Raw genomic sequence first — 18,836 nt, 5'->3', positions numbered from 1 at the left:
GATTTTCAGCGATAATGGAAACTGAGGACGCCCATCTCAGAAACGACCAAATCCAAGCCATTTGGTAGTGAGAGGAGCCAGAATTTGTAGTGCACTGGTCCTCCTGACATGCCAGGACACCAACCGGGCACCCTAGGGGGCACTGCAATGGACTTCATAAATTGCTCCAAAGTGTATAGCTCCCTTATCTTGTGTGCCGAGCCCCCCAAAACCCACTCCCCACAACTGTACACCATTACCATAGCCCTTATGGGTGAAGGGGGGCACCTAGATGTGGGTACAGTGGGTTTCTGGTGGGTTTTGGAGGGCTCACAATTACCACCACAAGTGTAACAGGTAGGGGGATGGGCCTGGGTCCACCTGCCTGAAGTGCACTGCACCCACTAAAACTGCTCCAGGGACCTGCATACTGCTGCGATGGACCTGAGTATGACATTTGAGGCTGGCACAAAATATTTTTAAAGTTATTTTTTGAGGGTGGGAGGGGGTTCGTGACCACTGGGGGAGTAAGGGGAGGTCATCCCTGATTCCCTCTGGTGGTCATCTGGTCAGTTGGGGCACCTTTTGAGGCTTGGTCGTAAGAAAAAAGGGACCAAGTAAAGTCGGTCAGAACCGGTGGCTGCTGTGGACTGTCACCCGTTCCAGCTTTCAGCGCAGTCCGGTCCGGATCTTCCAAGCTGCCAGGTTTGCTTGTGCTGTTTGAGCCTGCACAGCACCCGTAGCTGCCTGGTGATTGCAGCAGCTGAGTTCCAACTGCTTCTGGGCTTATCAGCCATCTTGGAACATTTCTGCTTGGCCTTTGCATTGCGTCTAAGGTCCCTGGTTTTGTTGGTGCTGTGCTGCACTTCTGCCTAGTCTGATTCCCTGATTCTGGCTTTGACTCTGCTTGTCTACTGGACTATTCTTCTGCCTGCTGCCTGCCTAGACCCGGATTGTTACTGGACTATTCTTGCTGCCCACCTAAGAGACCTTGCCTGGATTTGCTGGTACGTTTGTTCTGCCTTGCTTCTGGTGTGGGGTGGTTTTGCCTGCCGCTGCTACCCCTCAGCAGTGGCCCAAGGGCTCACAAACCCAGTTTCCAGCTTTGAAAAAATGTGACAGAATGCAAAGGCCATGAGCTTGGCAAGATCACACGACCTGCTGGGCTTCCAGCCTAGAACTTCTGCTCCTGTTTCCCTTGTGGAGTTCGGTTCTGGCATTATGGTTGTTTTTGACCTCTTTGTGACACTGGAGGAATATCGTAGAGAACTTTTGTCTGATCCTCGGGTGAGGATGCTGCATGAAGCTTCAGCGGAGAGGAAGCGTGTCCGGCGGCTTGGGCGCGTGGTGAACCCAGTTTCTGCCATTGATCCTAGAACCCCGCTCTGGGAATACCGTCGCCTACTTGTCTCCGACCCAGCCCTGTGGGATACTCTGGAAGCTGCCATTGAGAGAGAGCGTGTTGCAAAGCCCAAGGTCCAAGCGTACCATCAGTCCATCCAGAGGGACGCTCTCAGCTGAATTGTTCCAGAGTCCAAGCTGAGTTCCAGCTCCAGTCAAGTTGCTGAGTCCATGTTAAGTTCCAGTTCCAGCCAAGCTCTGAGTCCTGTCCGAGTGACGCTTCTAACTGAGGCTCCAATTCCAGTTCAAGTAACGCTTCCAGTTAAGCCTCCGAGTCCTGTCCGAGGGAAGCTTTCGATTGAGCCTCTGATTCCTGCTCGAGTGGCACATCTGGCCGAGCCTCCAGTCCTCATTCAAGTGGCACGGCCAGTGAAACCCCTGAGGCCAGCTCGGGGGGTGCTTCTGATGGAGCCTCCGAGACCTATTCAAGTGGCGCTCCAGGTCGAGCCTCCGGTCCTAGTCCAAGGGACCCATCCAATCAAGCCTCTGAGTCCAGTTCGAGGGGTGCTTCTAACAGAGTGGACACCCCGGAGGGAGTGGAAAACATGAAAAAAGATCTGAAGAAGCTGGAAGAATGGTCTAACGTTTGGCAATTAAAATTCAATGCAAAGAAATGCAAAGTGATGCACTTAGGGAGTAGAAATCCAAGGGAGGCGTATGTGTTAGGTGGGGAGAGCCTGATAGACACGGACGGGGAGAGGGATCTTGGGGTGATAGTATCTGAGGACCTGAAGGCGATGAAACAGTGCGACAAGGCGGTGGCCGTAGCGAGAAGGTTGCTAGGCTGTATAGAGAGAGGTGTGACCAGCAGAAAAAAGGAGGTTTTAATGCCCCTGTATAAGACGTTGGTGAGGCCCCACCTGGAGTATTGTGTTCAGTTTTGGAGGCCGTACCTTGCGAAGGATGTTAAAAAAATGGAAGCGGTGCAAAGAAAAGCTACGAGGATGGTATGGGAGTTGCGTTCCAAGACGTATGAAGAGAGGCTTGCTGACCTGAACATGTATACTCTGGAGGAAAGGAGGAACAGGGGTGATATGATACAGACGTTCAAATATTTGAAAGGTATTAATCCGCAAACGAATCTTTTCCGGAGATGGGAAGGCGGTAGAACGAGAGGACATGAAATGAGATTGAAGGGGGGCAGACTCAGGAAAGATGTCAGGAAGTATTTCTTCACGGAGAGGGTGGTGAACGCTTGGAATGCCCTCCCGCGGGAGGTGGTGGAGATGAAAACGGTAACGGAATTCAAGCATGCGTGGGACAGGCATAAAGGAATCCTGTGCAGAAGGAATGGATCCACAGAAGCTTAGCTGAAATTGGGTGGCAGGGGGAAGAGGGGTTGGTGGTTGAGAGGCTAGGATGGGGGAGGGCAGACTTTTTATACGGGGTCTGTGCCGAAGCCGGTGATGGGAGGCGGGACTGGTGGTTGGGAGATGGGAAATACTGCTGCACAGATTTATACGGCTGTGCCCTGAAAAAGACAGGTACAAATCAAGGTAAGGTATACACATGAGTTTATCGTGGGCAGACTAGATGGACCGTGCAGGTCTTTTTCTGCCGTCATCTACTATGTTACTATGTAACTGAACCTCCGATTCCTGCCCGAGAGGTACTTCAATCCAGGCCGCCACTTCCAGTCCAGGTGGCGCTTCCAGTGAAGTCCCGGAGTCCTGTTCAAGTGGCGTTTCTGGCCGAGCCTCCGGACCCAGTTAAAGTGGCACGTCCAGTTAAGCCCCTGAGTCCAGTCCAAGGGACGCTTCTGACCGAGCCTCTGATGCCAGTTCGAGTGGCCCTGCTAGCCAAGCCGCTGCCAAGTTCCGAAGGGACTTTAATGCTTTACCTAAGTCAACTGTTGCCTCTGTTCACACAGAAAGAGGTAGGGATTAAATGGGTCTCAGGGTAATTGCCCTTCCTCTGCCCCACTTTTGCAAAAGCTGCCCCCAGGCTCCAGGTTACACACAGGAAACGTCATGGGAAGAGGTTGCTGTTCTCCCTGCAGCTCCCAGACCCCTGGGTCTCTGTAGCTAGGAAAAAAGGGAGGAACAAGGAAACAGGAAGGCGGGCAGACCAGTGGCGTAGCTAGGGTAGTTGACACCCGGGGCCGGTCATTTTTTAACACCCCCCCCCCCCCCAAATCCAGTACTAGGCATACCGAGAATACAAAACACTCAGGACCTATACAGCAATTCTTGCATACCATAAGCAGTCATTTCTACAAGTCACACAAGGAAAAGGAAAGCATCCTAAACACTACACTGAGCACTAGAACATCAATTCACCAATTGTAAAACAAAAACAGGCAGATTAGTACAGATCGCCGATCCTGCACAGTCAATGCCAACCGAAAGACATGTCTTTTTCACAAACACACCCTAATCCACAATAGAATAAGTAATCATAAACTTTCTATTTAGACAAAAACTGAACCCCCGATGCCAGACTCTGCAGACAATGCAACACCACAGAAACAGAAAATGTCCCCTAGTACTGTGCAAAATATCAAGACAGCAGATGTAAATTTGAAAAAACTAACAAATACCAATCACCACTTTACAAATTAACAAATAGAAATAAAACAAATACAGAAAATAAAATAATACCATTTTATTGGACTAATACATTTAGCTTTCAGAGGCCAAAACCTCTTTCCTCAGGTCAATACAGTATAGTGCTCTTATAGTATCCTATCCTGACCTGAGGAAGGGGGTTTTGTTCTCTGAAAGTTAAGTCAAAATGTATTAAAAATTAGTCCAATAAAATGATTACCTTATTTATATGTTCTATTTATAAACATTTATTAACACATAAACACAGATACAATACTATACCCTAAAGCAAAAAAATAAAAAATATATATTTTATTTACAGTTTGTTGTCTCTGGTTTCTGCTTTCCTCATCTTCTTTTCACTGTCTTCCTTCCATCCAGCATCTGTCTTTGCTCTTTCTCTGAAATCCAGTGTCTGCCCTCTCTAATGTCCCTTCCATCCAGTCTGCCCTCTCTCTCTGCCCCTTCCATCCACCATCTGCCCTCTTTCTCTCTCCCCCTTCCACCCACCATCTGCCCTTTCTCTCTGCCCCTTCGATCCGTCTGCCCTCCCTCTCCCATCCATCCAGAGTCTGCCCTCCCTCACGCTCCCCCCTTCCATCCAGGGTCTGTCCCCTCTCTCTCTGTCCCCTCTCTCTGCCCCCTCTTTCCACCTGCAGCTAGTTCCAGTTCCAGCCCACATCTCCCACCTGCCACCCTTTTCAGCCCCACTATCCCACCAGTCCCCAGCCCTTTTCTCCCATCAGTCCTGGGCTTCAGCCCCCAGCCAGTTCTCCCTGTCCCCTTTAAAGCCCCAAGTCCCAACAGTTTCAGCCCCTGCCCCTTTTCAGCCCCCAGTTCCAGTTTCAGACCCCTTCTCCCATTAGCACTTCCCTCCCCAGTCCCCTTATTCCCTCTGAGCACCCCACCCCTCCCCAATCCCATTCTCACCTCTGAGCACCCCTCCTCTGAACTCCCCCACCCCTCCCCTATCCCCTTCTCAACTCTGAGTACCCTTCTGAGCTCCCCACCCTCCCCAATCCCCTCGAGGAAATAGGAAGTTACCTCACAAGAGGGCAGGGCATCGAGGGAAGGCCCGACGCCAGCGCTGGCGATTTACTTCTTTCACAGCACACGCAGGGCAGACGCGAAGCGCTGCCTGCGTGGCTGCACGGATTTAAAAAAAAAAAAAAGAAAAAGGCAGGCAGTGGCAGGAGAAGAGACGCGACGGAGCACCCCCCCACCCGCGGACACCCGGGGCGGACCGCCCCCACCGCCCCGCCACTGGGGCAGACAGCCCTGGTGTCTTCAAATTACACAAAGTCCCTGACAAAGTTCCTGTTCCACACAGACACTCCTTATTTTCAAACTGAATTCAAGTTATAATGTTATCAATAGAAATCAAACAAAATAAAACATGGAAAAGAAAATAAGATGATACCTTTTTTATTGGACATAACTTAATACATTTCTTGATTAGCTTTCGAAGGTTGCCCTTCTTCGTCAGATCGGAAATAAGCAAATGTGCTAGCTGACAGTGTATATAAGTGAAAACATTCAAGCATTACTATGACAGTCTGACAGGGTGGGAGGATGGGGGTGGGTCGGAGGTATGCATGGGGACATCAAAGCATATCATTGATATTCTAACAGGGTGGGTGTGGATAGGTGAGGGGAGGGTGATCAACAGAGACATACAGCTTTATGGTTTACTAGTAAAAAAGCCCCGTTTCTGATGCAAATGAAACGGGGGCTAGCAAGGTTTTCTTCAGAGTGTGTATGTGGGAGTGTGTGTCCCTGCCCTCTGCCCTCTCTCCCTCCCCCTCCCCCCTTGGAGTCCAGTCCTTCAGTGTTAAGTTTCCTGCTGTTCTGTGTTACAGAGAGAGTGAGGGCATCTCTCTCCCCTCCCCCTCTGAGTCCTTCACTGTTACAGAGAGAGGGATTTCGTGCTGTGCTGTTTTCCTTCACTCATGGGGAAACCGGATATCTCTGGCGCTTCACACTTCCGGCTGGAGGCTTCATAGAACGTTGGTCTAGATAATGGGCTAGGAACCCCAGATCCTTGTTAAGTCCTTTCTGTTGGGTGTTACAATATTCAATCATTCTGACTTCAAAGGTCTTACGTTCTTGTATGGTTTTAAAGTTATAATGTGAAATGGAAACTGAATTCCTGCCTCACTTTTGCAAAAGCTGCCCCCTTCCTGAGATCTTTGCTTGCTGCAGAGCTGGGCTATGTCTCTGCCCCAGGATCCATCTTACACACAGGAAAGTTCATGGGAAGAGGTCACTGCTGTTCTCCCTGCAGCTCCCAGACCCCTGGGTCTCTGTAGCTGGGAAAAAAAGGGAGGAACTAGGAGACAGGAAGGAGGGCAGACAGCCCTGGTGTCTGCAAATTACACAAAGTCCCTGGCAAAGATCCTGTTCCACACAGACACTCCTTTATTTTGAAGATGTGAAACAGAAACTGAATTCTTACTCTCATTTCCTCTAAGAAGCATGGCAGCTGCAAATGCTGCTGAGAGTCTGCGAGATGAAGCTTCTTGTTCTATCTGTCTGGATTATTTCACAGATCCAGTGACCATAGACTGTGGACACAACTTCTGCCGCTCATGTATCACTCAGAGCTGGGAGGGGAGAGACACAGACTTCCCCTGTCCCCAGTGCAGGGCAATGTCTCCGCAGAGAAACCTCAGACCTAACAGGCAGCTGGCAAATATGACAGAAATGGTGAAAAATCTCAGTCAGACTTCAGTGAGACCAAAAGAGGAGAATTTGTGTGAGGAACATGAAGAGAAACTGAAGTTGTTTTGTGAAGAGGATCAGAGAGCAATTTGTATGGTGTGTGACAGATCCAGGGATCACAGATCTCACACCGTGATCCCAATAAAGGAGGCTGTGCAGGAATACAAGGTATGTGTCAGTTTCTTTATTATAACAGTGTGTCCTGGGGTCACAGATATCACACTCTGATCCCCCTAGTGGAGGAGTAGCCTAGTGGTTAGTGCAGCTGACTTTGATCCTGGGGAACTGGGCTCAATTCCCACTGTAGTCCCTTGTGACTCTGGGCAAGTCACTTAACCCTCTATTGCCCCAAGTACAAATAAGTACCAGAATATACCAGTGGCGTTCCTAGGGGGGTGGAGCCCCGCCCCCAGGGTGCAGCGCCCCCCCCCCCCCCCCGAGGCAGCGCGGCACCCCCGGCGAAAGAGCCCCCCCCCCAGGTGCATGCCGCCACGGCACCCCCCAGCAGCGTGCACCCGGGGCGGACCACCACCACCGCCCCCCCCCTTGGTATGCCACTGGAATATACTATGTAAACTGCTTTGAATGCAGTTTCAAAACCCACAGAAAGGTGGCAGATCAAGTCCCATTTCCCTTTCCTCCATAGTGGAGGCTGTGTAGGAATCCAAGGTGTGTGTCGGTATCTTTAGTATCACAGTGTGTGTCCTGGGGTCACAAATCTCACACCATGAACTCTATAGAGGAAGCTGAGAGACGAAGGTGTGAGTATTTAATGAAATTACTGAAAATGTACCTTTTCATTCCCATAAAACTAAACGGAGTTGAATTAGCAGCATTTTGAAGCATATGAGTAGTAAGATCAATCATCAAAACTTGAATCCTGGCTGCTGTCTATTCAGGCATCTTCCATATACATTCAGGGGTCAATATTCAGCCTGTGAGTTGTGGCTCCCAGAAGGAATACAGGTATTGCCAATACTCCATGCTGTACCCAAGAACCTAAACAGATGATAATAATAATTAATAATAATAATGAATAATCTTATTGAATTACCCCCTCGTAATGCTGTTTTATCTTTCTATTTCACTATCTGTAAGAACGTGATATATAAAACAATTCACTCTGCTAATTTCTCCTATCAAAGCACCAAAATTCTCTTCCTAAATCAATCAAGTTTACAGCTGATTACCTAACTTTTACAAGTCTTCTAAAAACACATTTCTTCAGTTTGACCTTTCTGAATACAAAGAATTTTACCCACACCCTTTTCTTGATCTAGTTTCCCATCTAGTCCTGCCTAATTATGCTCTCACCTATCCACCCTTGAGATAGTCTAAATCCCTGGTTAGGACACCTTGTTCATGGTTCAGTTTACCTGGTTAGATATGGGGTACTGGAACTGAATATCACTGGTACCCACATATCTCTCAGTTCCACCCTGACTGCCCCCGAATCACCCCTCCCTCCACTGTCTGGACAGAACCTTTGCCAATATTCAGTGGCACTGTTGGGTTAAGTGCTGTTTAATATTGGCTCATGGCCAGTTCAGCATGATTTAACCAGGCAGGAGCCTATCCTGGTTATATCACTTTGAATATTGACCCATCAGAATTCTGTTATTTCAAAGAAACGATCTAAATTGGAAGGGACATCTCACATTTACAGTCAAGTCTGAAATTGTGGCTATAAAAATAATCACATGCTAATCAATGATGTTTAATGTTCACAGGAAAAACTTAAAATGCACCTGGAGCCTCTGAAAAAGGACCTGGAAGATCTTCTGAAGTTTACATCTACTGAAGAGAAGAAAGCTGAAGAGCTGAAGGTGGGTGTCTGTGTCTCCTTCTGAGCCAGTTTCTGTAGGGTTTTTGTTCCTTTCAGTACTTCAATCCCATAAATCACCTGAATAAGAGAATAATAGACTTCAATCTGCTTCGTTACTTATAGTATGGAAACTATTGGTTCCTTATTGGCTGAGAACAGGCAGATTCTGAATCCGTATGTGGAACAAAGGAAAATTGTGACATTGTATTTCTTGCAGAGAGGTAGTGTGATGTGGGTTGCAAAATGGGAAAGGAGAACTGGGCTCAGGCTTGAGGCAGTCCAGCAGTGTTTGTCTTCACCACCCTCTTTGTGAAAAAGTACTTCTTAACGTTACTCCTAAGTCAACTTTCTTGTAACCTCAATTCATGTCGTCTAGTTCTACCACTTCTCCGTCTCTAGAAAAGATTTGTTTGCATATTAATACCTGTCAATTATTTAAATGTCTATATAATATCTCCTCTATCTCTCCTTTCCTCTAAGGTAAACTTATTCTGTTCATCAGAACTAGAGTACATGAACAGGATGTTCGACTTAGGAGTAACATCAGGAATTACTTTTTCACAGTGAGGGTGGCGGAGACAGGAAAACAATAGTAATAAACAAACTAAAAAGAGGTGAGTTAGGGTCTCAACGATATCAGATCAATTATACCAACTGAAAATGTAAATAGTCTTTCAACACTGAGTCATAATGAAGTATTTTTCAGAGTCTGTTTCAAGACACTTCCCTGATGGAGTCTATTAAAACACTGGCCACTCTCGGAAGTTCGTTTGATGCATCTGCACCGCTAAGATAAGTGTTGACACACAGACACACATGATATAGATAAAAATTCCCTTTTTAGTATATGGCAAGTATTCTGAGGCTTATTACTTCCTTTTTATCTTGGAGTTATTACATTTTGAGAGGGTATAATTGATTGGAGACAAAAATGGTGGCCAGAATTCAAACATTTCAATGAGTGGGGGCAGCTGAGACCTGTTAGCTATTCTCTGGAAAAACATTCAGATCTCCGTGAAGGCAGGAAAAGCAGGAAAATGCCTGTTAGTAATTTACCAGCTGAGATAGCAGAGAAGAAATAAGTTAGGACAAGAAGGAATTATATAGTCAATACTGAGGATCTTAATTCCTGAACAATTTAATCATCTCACCATTTGAGACTAGAATTAAAAAAAAAAAAATAGTGAGACTGAAGAGAGAGATTAAAAAGGTTGAGTAATAACTTGAAAATATTAAGAATCATTTCTTCAGTGGGAAAGTTAGGGAATATTATATTTTTAAATAAAAGGAGTTAGATAACAGATTATTGAAGAAAAAGATGCACAATAGAACATACAGTATAAATAATGGAAAGATGGGATTCTTGTATTTGTTGTAGATAGTCTAGTAGGGGGAGAATAACAGAAGACGACCCTTTCATACTTACCTCAGGAGGAGGATGGGTATCTTTCAATACTGGTCCATGCAAGAAGGATTTTCCTGGAAGACACTGAAAGATAAAAGAGATAAATGATTGAGAAAAATACACAGACACTAGAATGTGCACATAAAGAAAAATTGACTTAATTGAGAAACACCCTGTTGGTGGAAGAAAATATAAAAGAAAAGAAAAAAACTTGTAAAGTATCTTGTTTATACCAGACTCATTTCAAAACAATTTAAATGAAAGTTCAAGCAAAGAATACTGAAAAACTAAGGGTGATATGATACAGATGTTCAAATATTTGAATGGTATAAATCCGCAAACGAACCTTTTCCGGAGATGGGAAGGCGGTAGAACTAGAGGGCATGAAATGAGATTGAAGGGGGGCAGACTCAAGAAAAATGACAGGAAGTATTTTTTCACGGAGAGAGTGGTGGATACTTGGAATGGCCTCCCGCAGGAGGTGGTGGAGATGAAAACGGTAACGGAATTCAAACGTGTGGGATAAACATAAAGGAATCCTGTTCAGAAGGAAGGGATCCTCAGGAGCTTAGCCGAGATTGGGTGGCAGAGCCGGTGGTGGGAGGTGGGGCTGGTGGTTGGGAAGCAGGGGTAGTGCTGGGTAGACTTCTACGGTCTATGCCCTGAAAATGACAGATACAAATCAAGGTAAGGTATACACAGAAAGTAGCACATATGAGTTTATCTTGTTGGGCAGACTGGATGGACCGTGCAGGTCTTTTTCTGCCGTCATCTATATAAATCGGGAGATGGCCAGCGATCTCACAAAAGCGGTATTTTGACACCATCGCTGCTATCCTGTCGCAGAGCCGGCGAAAAGTCTAGGGGACGTGTCGGTGGTGTAGCAAAGGCGGGACATGGGCGTGGCTATCAGATGGCCGGCTTTAGCGTATAATGGAAAAAACAAAAGCGGCTTTAAAAAGCATTTCGCCAGTTTTACTTGGTCCTTTTATTTTCACGACCAAGCCTCAAAAAGGTGCCCCAACTGACCAGATGACCACCAGAGGGAATTGGGAATAACCTCCCCTTACTGCCCCAGTTGTCACCAACCCCCTCCCATCCAAAAAAAAAAAAACTTCTTTGCCAGCCTCTATGCCAGCCTCAAATGTGATACCCAGCTCCCTGACAGCAGTATGCAAGTCCCTGGAGCAGTTTTTAATCGGTGCAGTGCACTTCAGGCAGGCAGACCCAGGTCCATCCCCCCCCCCCCCCCCCCCCCACCTGTTACACTTGTGGTGGTAAGTGTTGAGCCCTCCAAACCCCCCCAAAACCCACTTTACCCACATATAGGTGTCCCCCTTCACCCATAAGGGCTATGGTAATGGTATAGAGTTGTGGGGAGTGGGTTTTGGAGGGATTTGGGGGGCCCAGCACCCAAGGGAAGGGAGCTATGCACCTGGGAGCAATTTGGATATTTTTTAACAATTTGTAGAAGTGCCCCCTAGGGTGCCCGGTTGGTGTCAGGGGGACCAGTGCACTACAAATGCTGGCTCCTCCCACGGCCAAATGCCTTGGATTTAGCCGGGGTTGAGATGGCCACTTTTCTCTTCCATTATCGCTGAAAAACAAAAGCGGCCATCTCAAACCCGGCTAAATCCAAGGCATTTGGCCTGTTCCAAACGTATTATCGAAACAAAAGATGGCCGGCCATCTTTTTCAATAATACAGTTCCTGCCAGCTGTTGCGGCACCACCAAAATAGATTGCCGGCAATCTATTTCGCCGGCGCCGTTCGATTATTCCCCTCAACGTTACTATGTAGTTGTGCAAACCTTTTAGCACAGCTAATGCTCGAGACACCCATAGGAATATAATAAAATTAGAGGGATTTGGCTGATAACATCTTTTAGTTTTCTGCTCTTACTCTATAAGGCTTAGGTTTGTCCTAAAATCATTAAATAAATGACATTAAGTGCACCCCATAGTGTTACAAGAAATGATTTATCTTGGGGGAAAGAGCTCTAGAGCACTCGCTACTGTTTATAATTTAAGAGCAGGCGCTGTATTTATAAGTTTTAGGATATTAATTTCTCCACCAATCACCAAAGGTGATAATTGCAATAAATTAAATAAATTAAGTATATATAAAAGATACCATATACTCAGAACACAAAGAGACCGTATTTTTAGCTTCAAAAAGGTTGATTTAATATACAATTGCACACGAGAGGTAGGTTTTAAGAGATCTTTACAGATAATCTGTGCTTAAGTAAGGTAAAGTAGAGTAGCAGGTCTAGATCAAAAGTTATAACTTACAAAGCAGTCTGTTGCAAAGCATTTTGTGGTCCATTGAAGAGCCATGAGGCAGGTGGACTGCAGATCAGGAGCAAGGCATCTGGATTGGTGCTGAAGAGAGAATCTCCTGGAGGGAGAGTCTTGAAGAGACTTCTTGAGGAAACAGCTTTTGCTTTTATATCTTGCAAGCTGCAGGAGGATATGATCACAGAGTCCCAGCACCTGCTTCCTGGTTTGCACTGGATAACTTGCAAGGCATTATGGTTATTGTAGTCTGTTCACATGATCTGCATTATAGGTCTCTCCTTTCTGCAGATGTCCTGGCGTCCATTTGTCTGATAGCTGATGGGAGGGGCAGGTATACCTTTGACAAGAAAATGTCTTGTTTATGGTTTCCCCTCTGAAGTCTTTGTTATCAATAGCTGGAGTTATGCCTTTTCCAGACTATCTGTCTGCTGGTGGAGATGTCTATGTGATTCTTCAAGTATCCACCTTAGTCATGCTTTTGTTCAGTCTTTTTAGGTGGGAGGGCAGAGAGAGTTTTATTTCTCTTTGAAGCACAGTACCCTTTTGACTCTTAAATGTCTTTGTCCTACTTCCAGAAATTCCCAAGGAAAAGGGGAAAGAAGGTACATCTTTTAAAAGCTGCGTTTTTATATTGATAAAATAATTCTGACAATTGGCTTATACCATAACAATAGTTGTACCTCTCTCTTGGTACCAGTTCATAGAATTGCCCCAAAGTGCTTTCATCACATCATAGCTGAGGTCATCCGCTCGGTGAACTGTGACATTATAGTAAGGACTGATCTGGTGACACTCACTGACTGTTACATGTACATTTCTGCTCATTCAGGGATGGGTCTGTCCTGATGCCTTTTAACTGAGTTCCAGGATATAGATTTCAATCTTAAATAACTCCTTTGATGTGGAAGCTCATTTTCATCTAATATAATCATGTGTAACCTGCAACTTTTGATGGGATTTTGAGAGCTCCAGGATAGAGTTGCGGATTCTGGATCCTCTGGTGTCACAAAGCTTAGCGAACCTCACATGTCACCTAGATAGGATTCTAGATAGTGCTGGGGAGGAGTCGGCTGTCTTGGTACATGTGAGTACCAATGACATAGGAAGATGTGGGAGAGAGGTTCTGGAAGCCAAATTTAGGCTCTTAGGTAGAAATTTCAAATCCAGATCCAGATTTGTTAGGAACTGGGCAACATTCTGGGGAAGGGGGAAGCCTATTCCGAAAGGATGGGCTCCACTTTAACCAGGGTGGGACCAGGCTGCTGGCATTTAAAAAGGAGATAGAGCAGCTTTTAAACTAGAAATGGGGGGAAGGCCGACAGTTGCTCAAAAGCGCATGGTTCGGGATAAGGTATCTTTCAAAGATATCACCAAAACAGGGAAAATAGAGTATCCTGATAGTGAGGTTGCAAACGAGACCGTAGTAGATCAGGTGTCCTTAAATAAAAATAAAAATCAGACAAAAGATTGCAAATTAATACTGTCAAGTACTGAGCATGATGTAAATAGGAACAACAAACACACTTTGAAATGTCTATATGTGAATGCCAGGAGCCTAAGAAATAAGATGGGAGAGTTAGAATATATTGCACTAAATGAAAAATTAGATATAATAGGCATCTCTGAGACCTGGTGGAAGGAGGATAACCATTGGGACACTGTCATACCGGGGTACAAATTATATCGTAGTGATAGGGTGGATCGAATTGGTGGATGGGTAGCATTGTATATTAAGGAGATCCTTGAATCAAATAGAATTAAAATTCTGCAGGAAACAAAACACATGATAGAATCCCTATTATTGAAATTCTACATGTAAAGGGGAAAAGGATAGTGATAGGAGTGTACTGCCGTCCGCCTGGCCAGGATGAACAGACGGAAGTACAAATGTTAAAGGAAATTAGGGACGCTAACAAACTGGCAACACAATAACAATGGGTGATTTCAATTACCCCGATATTGACTGGGTAAATGTAACATCGGGACACGCTAGGGAGGTAAAATTCCTTGATGAAATCAAGGACAGCTTTATGGAGCAGCTGGTACAGGAGCCAACGAAAGAAGGAAAAATTCTAGACCTAGTCCTTAGTAGAGTGCATGAACTGGTGCGGGAGGTAATGGTGCTGGGGCCGCTTGATAACAGTGATCATAATATGATCGGATTTGATATTAGCCTTGAAGTAAGTATACATAGGAAATCAAATACGTTAGTGTTTAACTTTAAAAAAGGAGACTATGATAAAATGAGAAGAAAGGTGAAAAAAAAAAACTTAGAGGAGCGGCTGCGAGGGTCAAAAATTTACATCAGGTGTGGATAATGTTCAAAAACACCACCCTAAAAGCCCAGGCCAAATATATTCCGCGTATTAAAAAAGGAGGACAAGGGTGAGCCGGTTGATGTTGTGTATCTAGATTTTCAGAAGGCGTTTGATAAAGTCCCTCTTGAACGACTGCAGAGGAAATTAGAGGGACATGGGATCGGAGGTAATGTCCTACTGTGGATTGCAAAATGGTTGAAAGATAGGAAACAGAGTATTTATTTATTTATTTATTTGTGGCATTTATACCCCGCTCTTTCCCGCTCGATAGCAGGTTCAGTGCGGCTTACAAAGTATGGTACATAGTATCATAGAGATAACACAGTTATATAGAGTGGGACAAAATTATGAGATGCTGCTTTTTAACATATTTATAAATGACCTGGAGATGGGGGTAACTAGTGAGGTAATCAAATTTGCCGATGACACAAAGTTATTCAAAGTCGTCAAATCACGGGAAGATTGTGAAAAACTACAAGAGGACCTTACGAGACTGGGAGACTGGGCGTTTAAATGGCAGATGACGTTTAATGTGAACAAGTGCAAAGTGATGCATGTGGGAAAGAGGAACCCAAACTATAACTACATCATGCAAGGTTTATTTATTTATTTATTGCACTTGTATCCCACATTTTCCCACCAGGCTCAATGTGGCTTACAAAGATCTGTTATGGTTCAGCGTTGGGAGTCACGGACCAAGAAAGGGATCTAGGTGTCATCATTGATGATACGTTGAAACCTTTTGCTCAATGTACTGCTGCGGCTAGAAAAGCAAATAGAATGTTGGGTATCATTAGAAAAGGGATTGAAAACAAAAATAAGGATATTATTCTGCCACTGTATCGCTCCATGGTGCGACCGCACCTCGAGTATTATGTTCAATTCTGGTTGCCACACCTCAAAAAAGATATAGTGGAATTGGAAAAGGTGCAGAGAAGGGCGACAGATGATACAGGGGATGGGATGACTTCCCTATGAGGAAAGGCTAAAGCGGCTGGGGCTCTTCAGCTTGGAGAAAAGGTGGCTGAGGGGAGATATGATAGAGGTCTATAAGATAATGAGTGGAATGGAACGGGTTGATGTGGAGCGTCTGTTTATGCTTTCCAAAAATACTAGGACAAGGGGGCATGCGATGAAGCTGCACTGTGGTAAATTTAAAACGAATTGGAGGAAAGTTTTCTTCACTCAACGCGTAGTTAAACTCTGGAATTCGCTGCCGGAGAAAGTGGTTAAGGCGGTTAACTTAGCGGACTTCAAAAAAAGGTTAGACGGCTTCCTGGAGGAAAAGGCCATAGAATGTTATTGAATGAACGAGGAAATAATACACTATTTCTAGGATGGGCAGGACAAATTGCTTGTTCTTTTGGCCACTGTCAGTGATATGGTGCTGGGCTCGATGGACCCTTGGTCTGTCCCAGCATGGCGATGCTTATGTACTTATGTACTTAAGACCAAACGACAGCCGGCATGGTTAAAAAGTGAGGTGAAGGAAGCTATTAGCGCTAAAAGAAAATCCTTCAGAAAATGGAAGAAGGAACCGAATGAAAATAATAAGAAACAGCATAAGGAATGTCAAGTCAAATGCAAAGCGCTGTTAAGGAAGGCAAAGAGGGACTTTGATAGCGTTGGAGGCAAAAACAGATAGTAAATAATTTTTTAGGTATATTAAAAGCAGGAAGCCTGCAAAAGAATCTGTTGGACCGCTAGATGACCGAGCAGTAAAAGGGGCGATCAGGGAAGACAAAGCCGTAGCGGAGAGATTAAATGGATTCTTTGCTTCGGTCTTCACTGAGGAAGATTTGGGTGGGATACCTGTGCCGGAAATGGTATTCGAAGCTGACGAGTCGGAGAAACTTAATGAATTCTCTGTAAACCTGGAGGATGTAATGGGGTAGTTTTACAAACTGCAGAGTAGCAAATCTCTTGGTCCGGATGGTATTCATCTCAGAGTACTGATAGAACTGAAAAATGAGCTTGCAGAGCTATTGTTAGTAATATGTAATTTATCCTTAAAACCGAGCGTGGTACCGGAAGATTGGAGGGTGGCCAATGTAACGCCGAATTTTAAAAAAGGTTCCAGAGGAGATCAGGGAAATTATAAACCGGTGAGTCTGACGTCGGTGTCGGGCAAAATGGTAGAGACTATTATTAAGAACAAAATTACAGAGCATATTCAAAAGCATGGATTAATGAGACAAAGTCAACATGGATTTAGTGAAGGAAAATCTTGCCTCACCAATCTACTACATTTCTTTGAAGTGGTGATCAAACATGTGGATAAAGGTGAGCCGGTTGATATTGTGTATCTGGATTTTCAGAAGGCGTTTGCAAAGTACCTCATGAAAGACTCCAGAGGAAATTGGAGAGTCATGGGATGGGAGGTAGTGTTCTATTGTGGATTTAAAGCTGGTTAAAAGATAGAAAACAGAGAGTAGGGTTAAATGGTCAGTATTCTCAGTGGAGAAGGGTAGTTAGTGGGGTTCCCCAGGGTTCTGTGCTGGGACCACTGCTTTTTAACATATTTATAAATGACCTAGAGATGGGAGTAGCTAGTGAGGTAATTAAATTTGCTGATGACACAAAGTTATTCAAAGTCGTTAAATCGCGGGAAGATTGTGAAAATTACAAGAGGACCTTACGAGATTGGGAAACTAGGCATCTAAATGGCAGATGACGTTTAATGTGAGCAAGTGCAAAGTGATGTATGTGGGAAAGAGGAACCTGAATTACAGCTGCGTCATGCAAGGTTCCACGTTAGGAGTCACAGACCAAGAAAGGGATCTAGGTGTCGTCGTTGATGATACGTTCTGCTCAGTGTTCTGCTGCGGCTAAGAAAGCAAATAGAATGTTAGCTATTATTAGGAAAGGAATGGAAAACAAAAATGAGGATGTTATAATGCCTTTGTATCGCTCCATGTTCGTTAACATTACTACTACTACTACTACTTAGCATTTCTATAGCGCTACAAGGCATACGCAGCGCTGCACAAACATAGAAGAAAGACAGTCCCTGCTCAAAGAGCTGACAATCTGGTCTGGTCTGTGACCACTTACTTTGTTGGTTTTTTTTTAGTTTTTCAAAGCTTTATTGAAAATAGAGTCAAATTTAACAGTAGTAAGCAGAAAATGAAGAGACCCTTTTACTAAGCTGCATTGGTGGCCCGGGCGGTAATTTCATTTTTTGCGTGTGTCTGTTACAAACGCCAGAAAATAATTTAAAATTTTCCGGCGCACGGCGGAAACCAGGTGGTAATCATCATTCTACATAATTTTTATTTTACCGCACGTCCATTTTCAGCCGTTTTTTACAGGCTTGCTGAAAAATGGATCTGCTCATGCCCAAAACATGAGCCTACACCAGTGCAGGCCATTTTTCGATGCGCCTTAGTAAAAGGGCCCCTAAGTCTTAAAGATTTAACAGCCCTTCATCCCCTCCCTCCCTCCCACCACCCCTTCCCCCCCAACTGTGACCTCTTGTTTTGAAAGTGCTCGCAGTGCTGTCGTTGAAGAACCACCACTCAACAAAATGTTCAAAAGGGCAGGGCAAGATTGTGGGGGAGGAACGAGAAGGAAGCTGGGGCTAGATACTAGAAGGAGAATGAGAAGAATGAGATGCTAATGAATACTGAGGAAGGGGAAGAATGGGGAGATGCAGGGAGTAGATGATGGGGAAGTGTGAAATGGAGGTTGCTTGTAGTAAGGGGTAAGAGCAGGAGAGGACGGAGACCCCTCTTCTGCTCACTTAGAAACAATATGGGGACAACAGTGGTACCGGGATGAGTACAGTTCACATGAGGAGAGAGGCAGAGGGAGTTTGTGGGTAGGGGGTGGAGGAGATACGCTTCTGAGTATGGTGAGAGAGGAAGGCTGGGAAAAGAGTGGGTGGTGAGTGGAGGAAAGCTGTGCTGGAGTCACCACTGTTAAAGGAGGGAGTGCTGTACCAGAGCCACCACTAAGAGGAGGGTAATGGAGTCACTGCAACAAAATCACTCTAGTGTTACTGAGAATTATCTCTCGTTTAATCCAGAGTGAGACACAGATCAAACGACAGAAAGTGGAATCTGAGTTTGAGGAGTTACAACAGTTTCTGAATAAGGAGAAGCAGATCCTTCTCTCGAGACTGGAGGAGGAAGAGAAGAAGATTCTTCAGAGAATCAGGGAACATGAGACCCAGCTAGAAGAACAAAGTTCTTCCCTCATGCAGCTGATCTCTGAGATAGAGGAGAAGATTCAGCAGCCGGCCACTGAGTTACTGAAGGTGAGATAAGCAAATATATTTCTAAGGAGGTTATAGTTCTTCCAGGAGGAATCAGGGAATTCAAGTAGCAGATCAAAATATCT

The 18,836-nt window shown here is 45.0% G+C and overlaps 1 protein-coding gene across 2 annotated transcripts in view; it reads left to right on the top strand.

Moving 5' to 3' along the window:
• The first annotated feature begins 6,010 nt into the window (after positions 1-6,010).
• Positions 6,011-18,836, top strand: part of LOC115468293 (E3 ubiquitin-protein ligase TRIM39-like) — a 40,011-nt gene continuing 27,185 nt past the window's right edge. For both annotated transcript variants that reach the window (XM_030199920.1, XM_030199918.1), the window contains exons 1-3: positions 6,011-6,815; positions 8,378-8,473; positions 18,523-18,753. In XM_030199920.1, coding sequence (XP_030055780.1) covers positions 6,402-6,815; positions 8,378-8,473; positions 18,523-18,753 — 741 coding nt within the window. In that variant the 5' untranslated portion in view covers positions 6,011-6,401. The remainder of the gene's footprint in view (positions 6,816-8,377; positions 8,474-18,522; positions 18,754-18,836) is intronic.

This window comes from Microcaecilia unicolor, chromosome 4 (genome assembly GCF_901765095.1).
Source record: "Microcaecilia unicolor chromosome 4, aMicUni1.1, whole genome shotgun sequence".
NCBI classification, from domain to species: domain Eukaryota; kingdom Metazoa; phylum Chordata; class Amphibia; order Gymnophiona; family Siphonopidae; genus Microcaecilia; species Microcaecilia unicolor.
The sequence above is the reverse complement of the archived record's forward strand: the minus strand, read 5'-3'. Positions and strand labels throughout refer to the sequence as shown.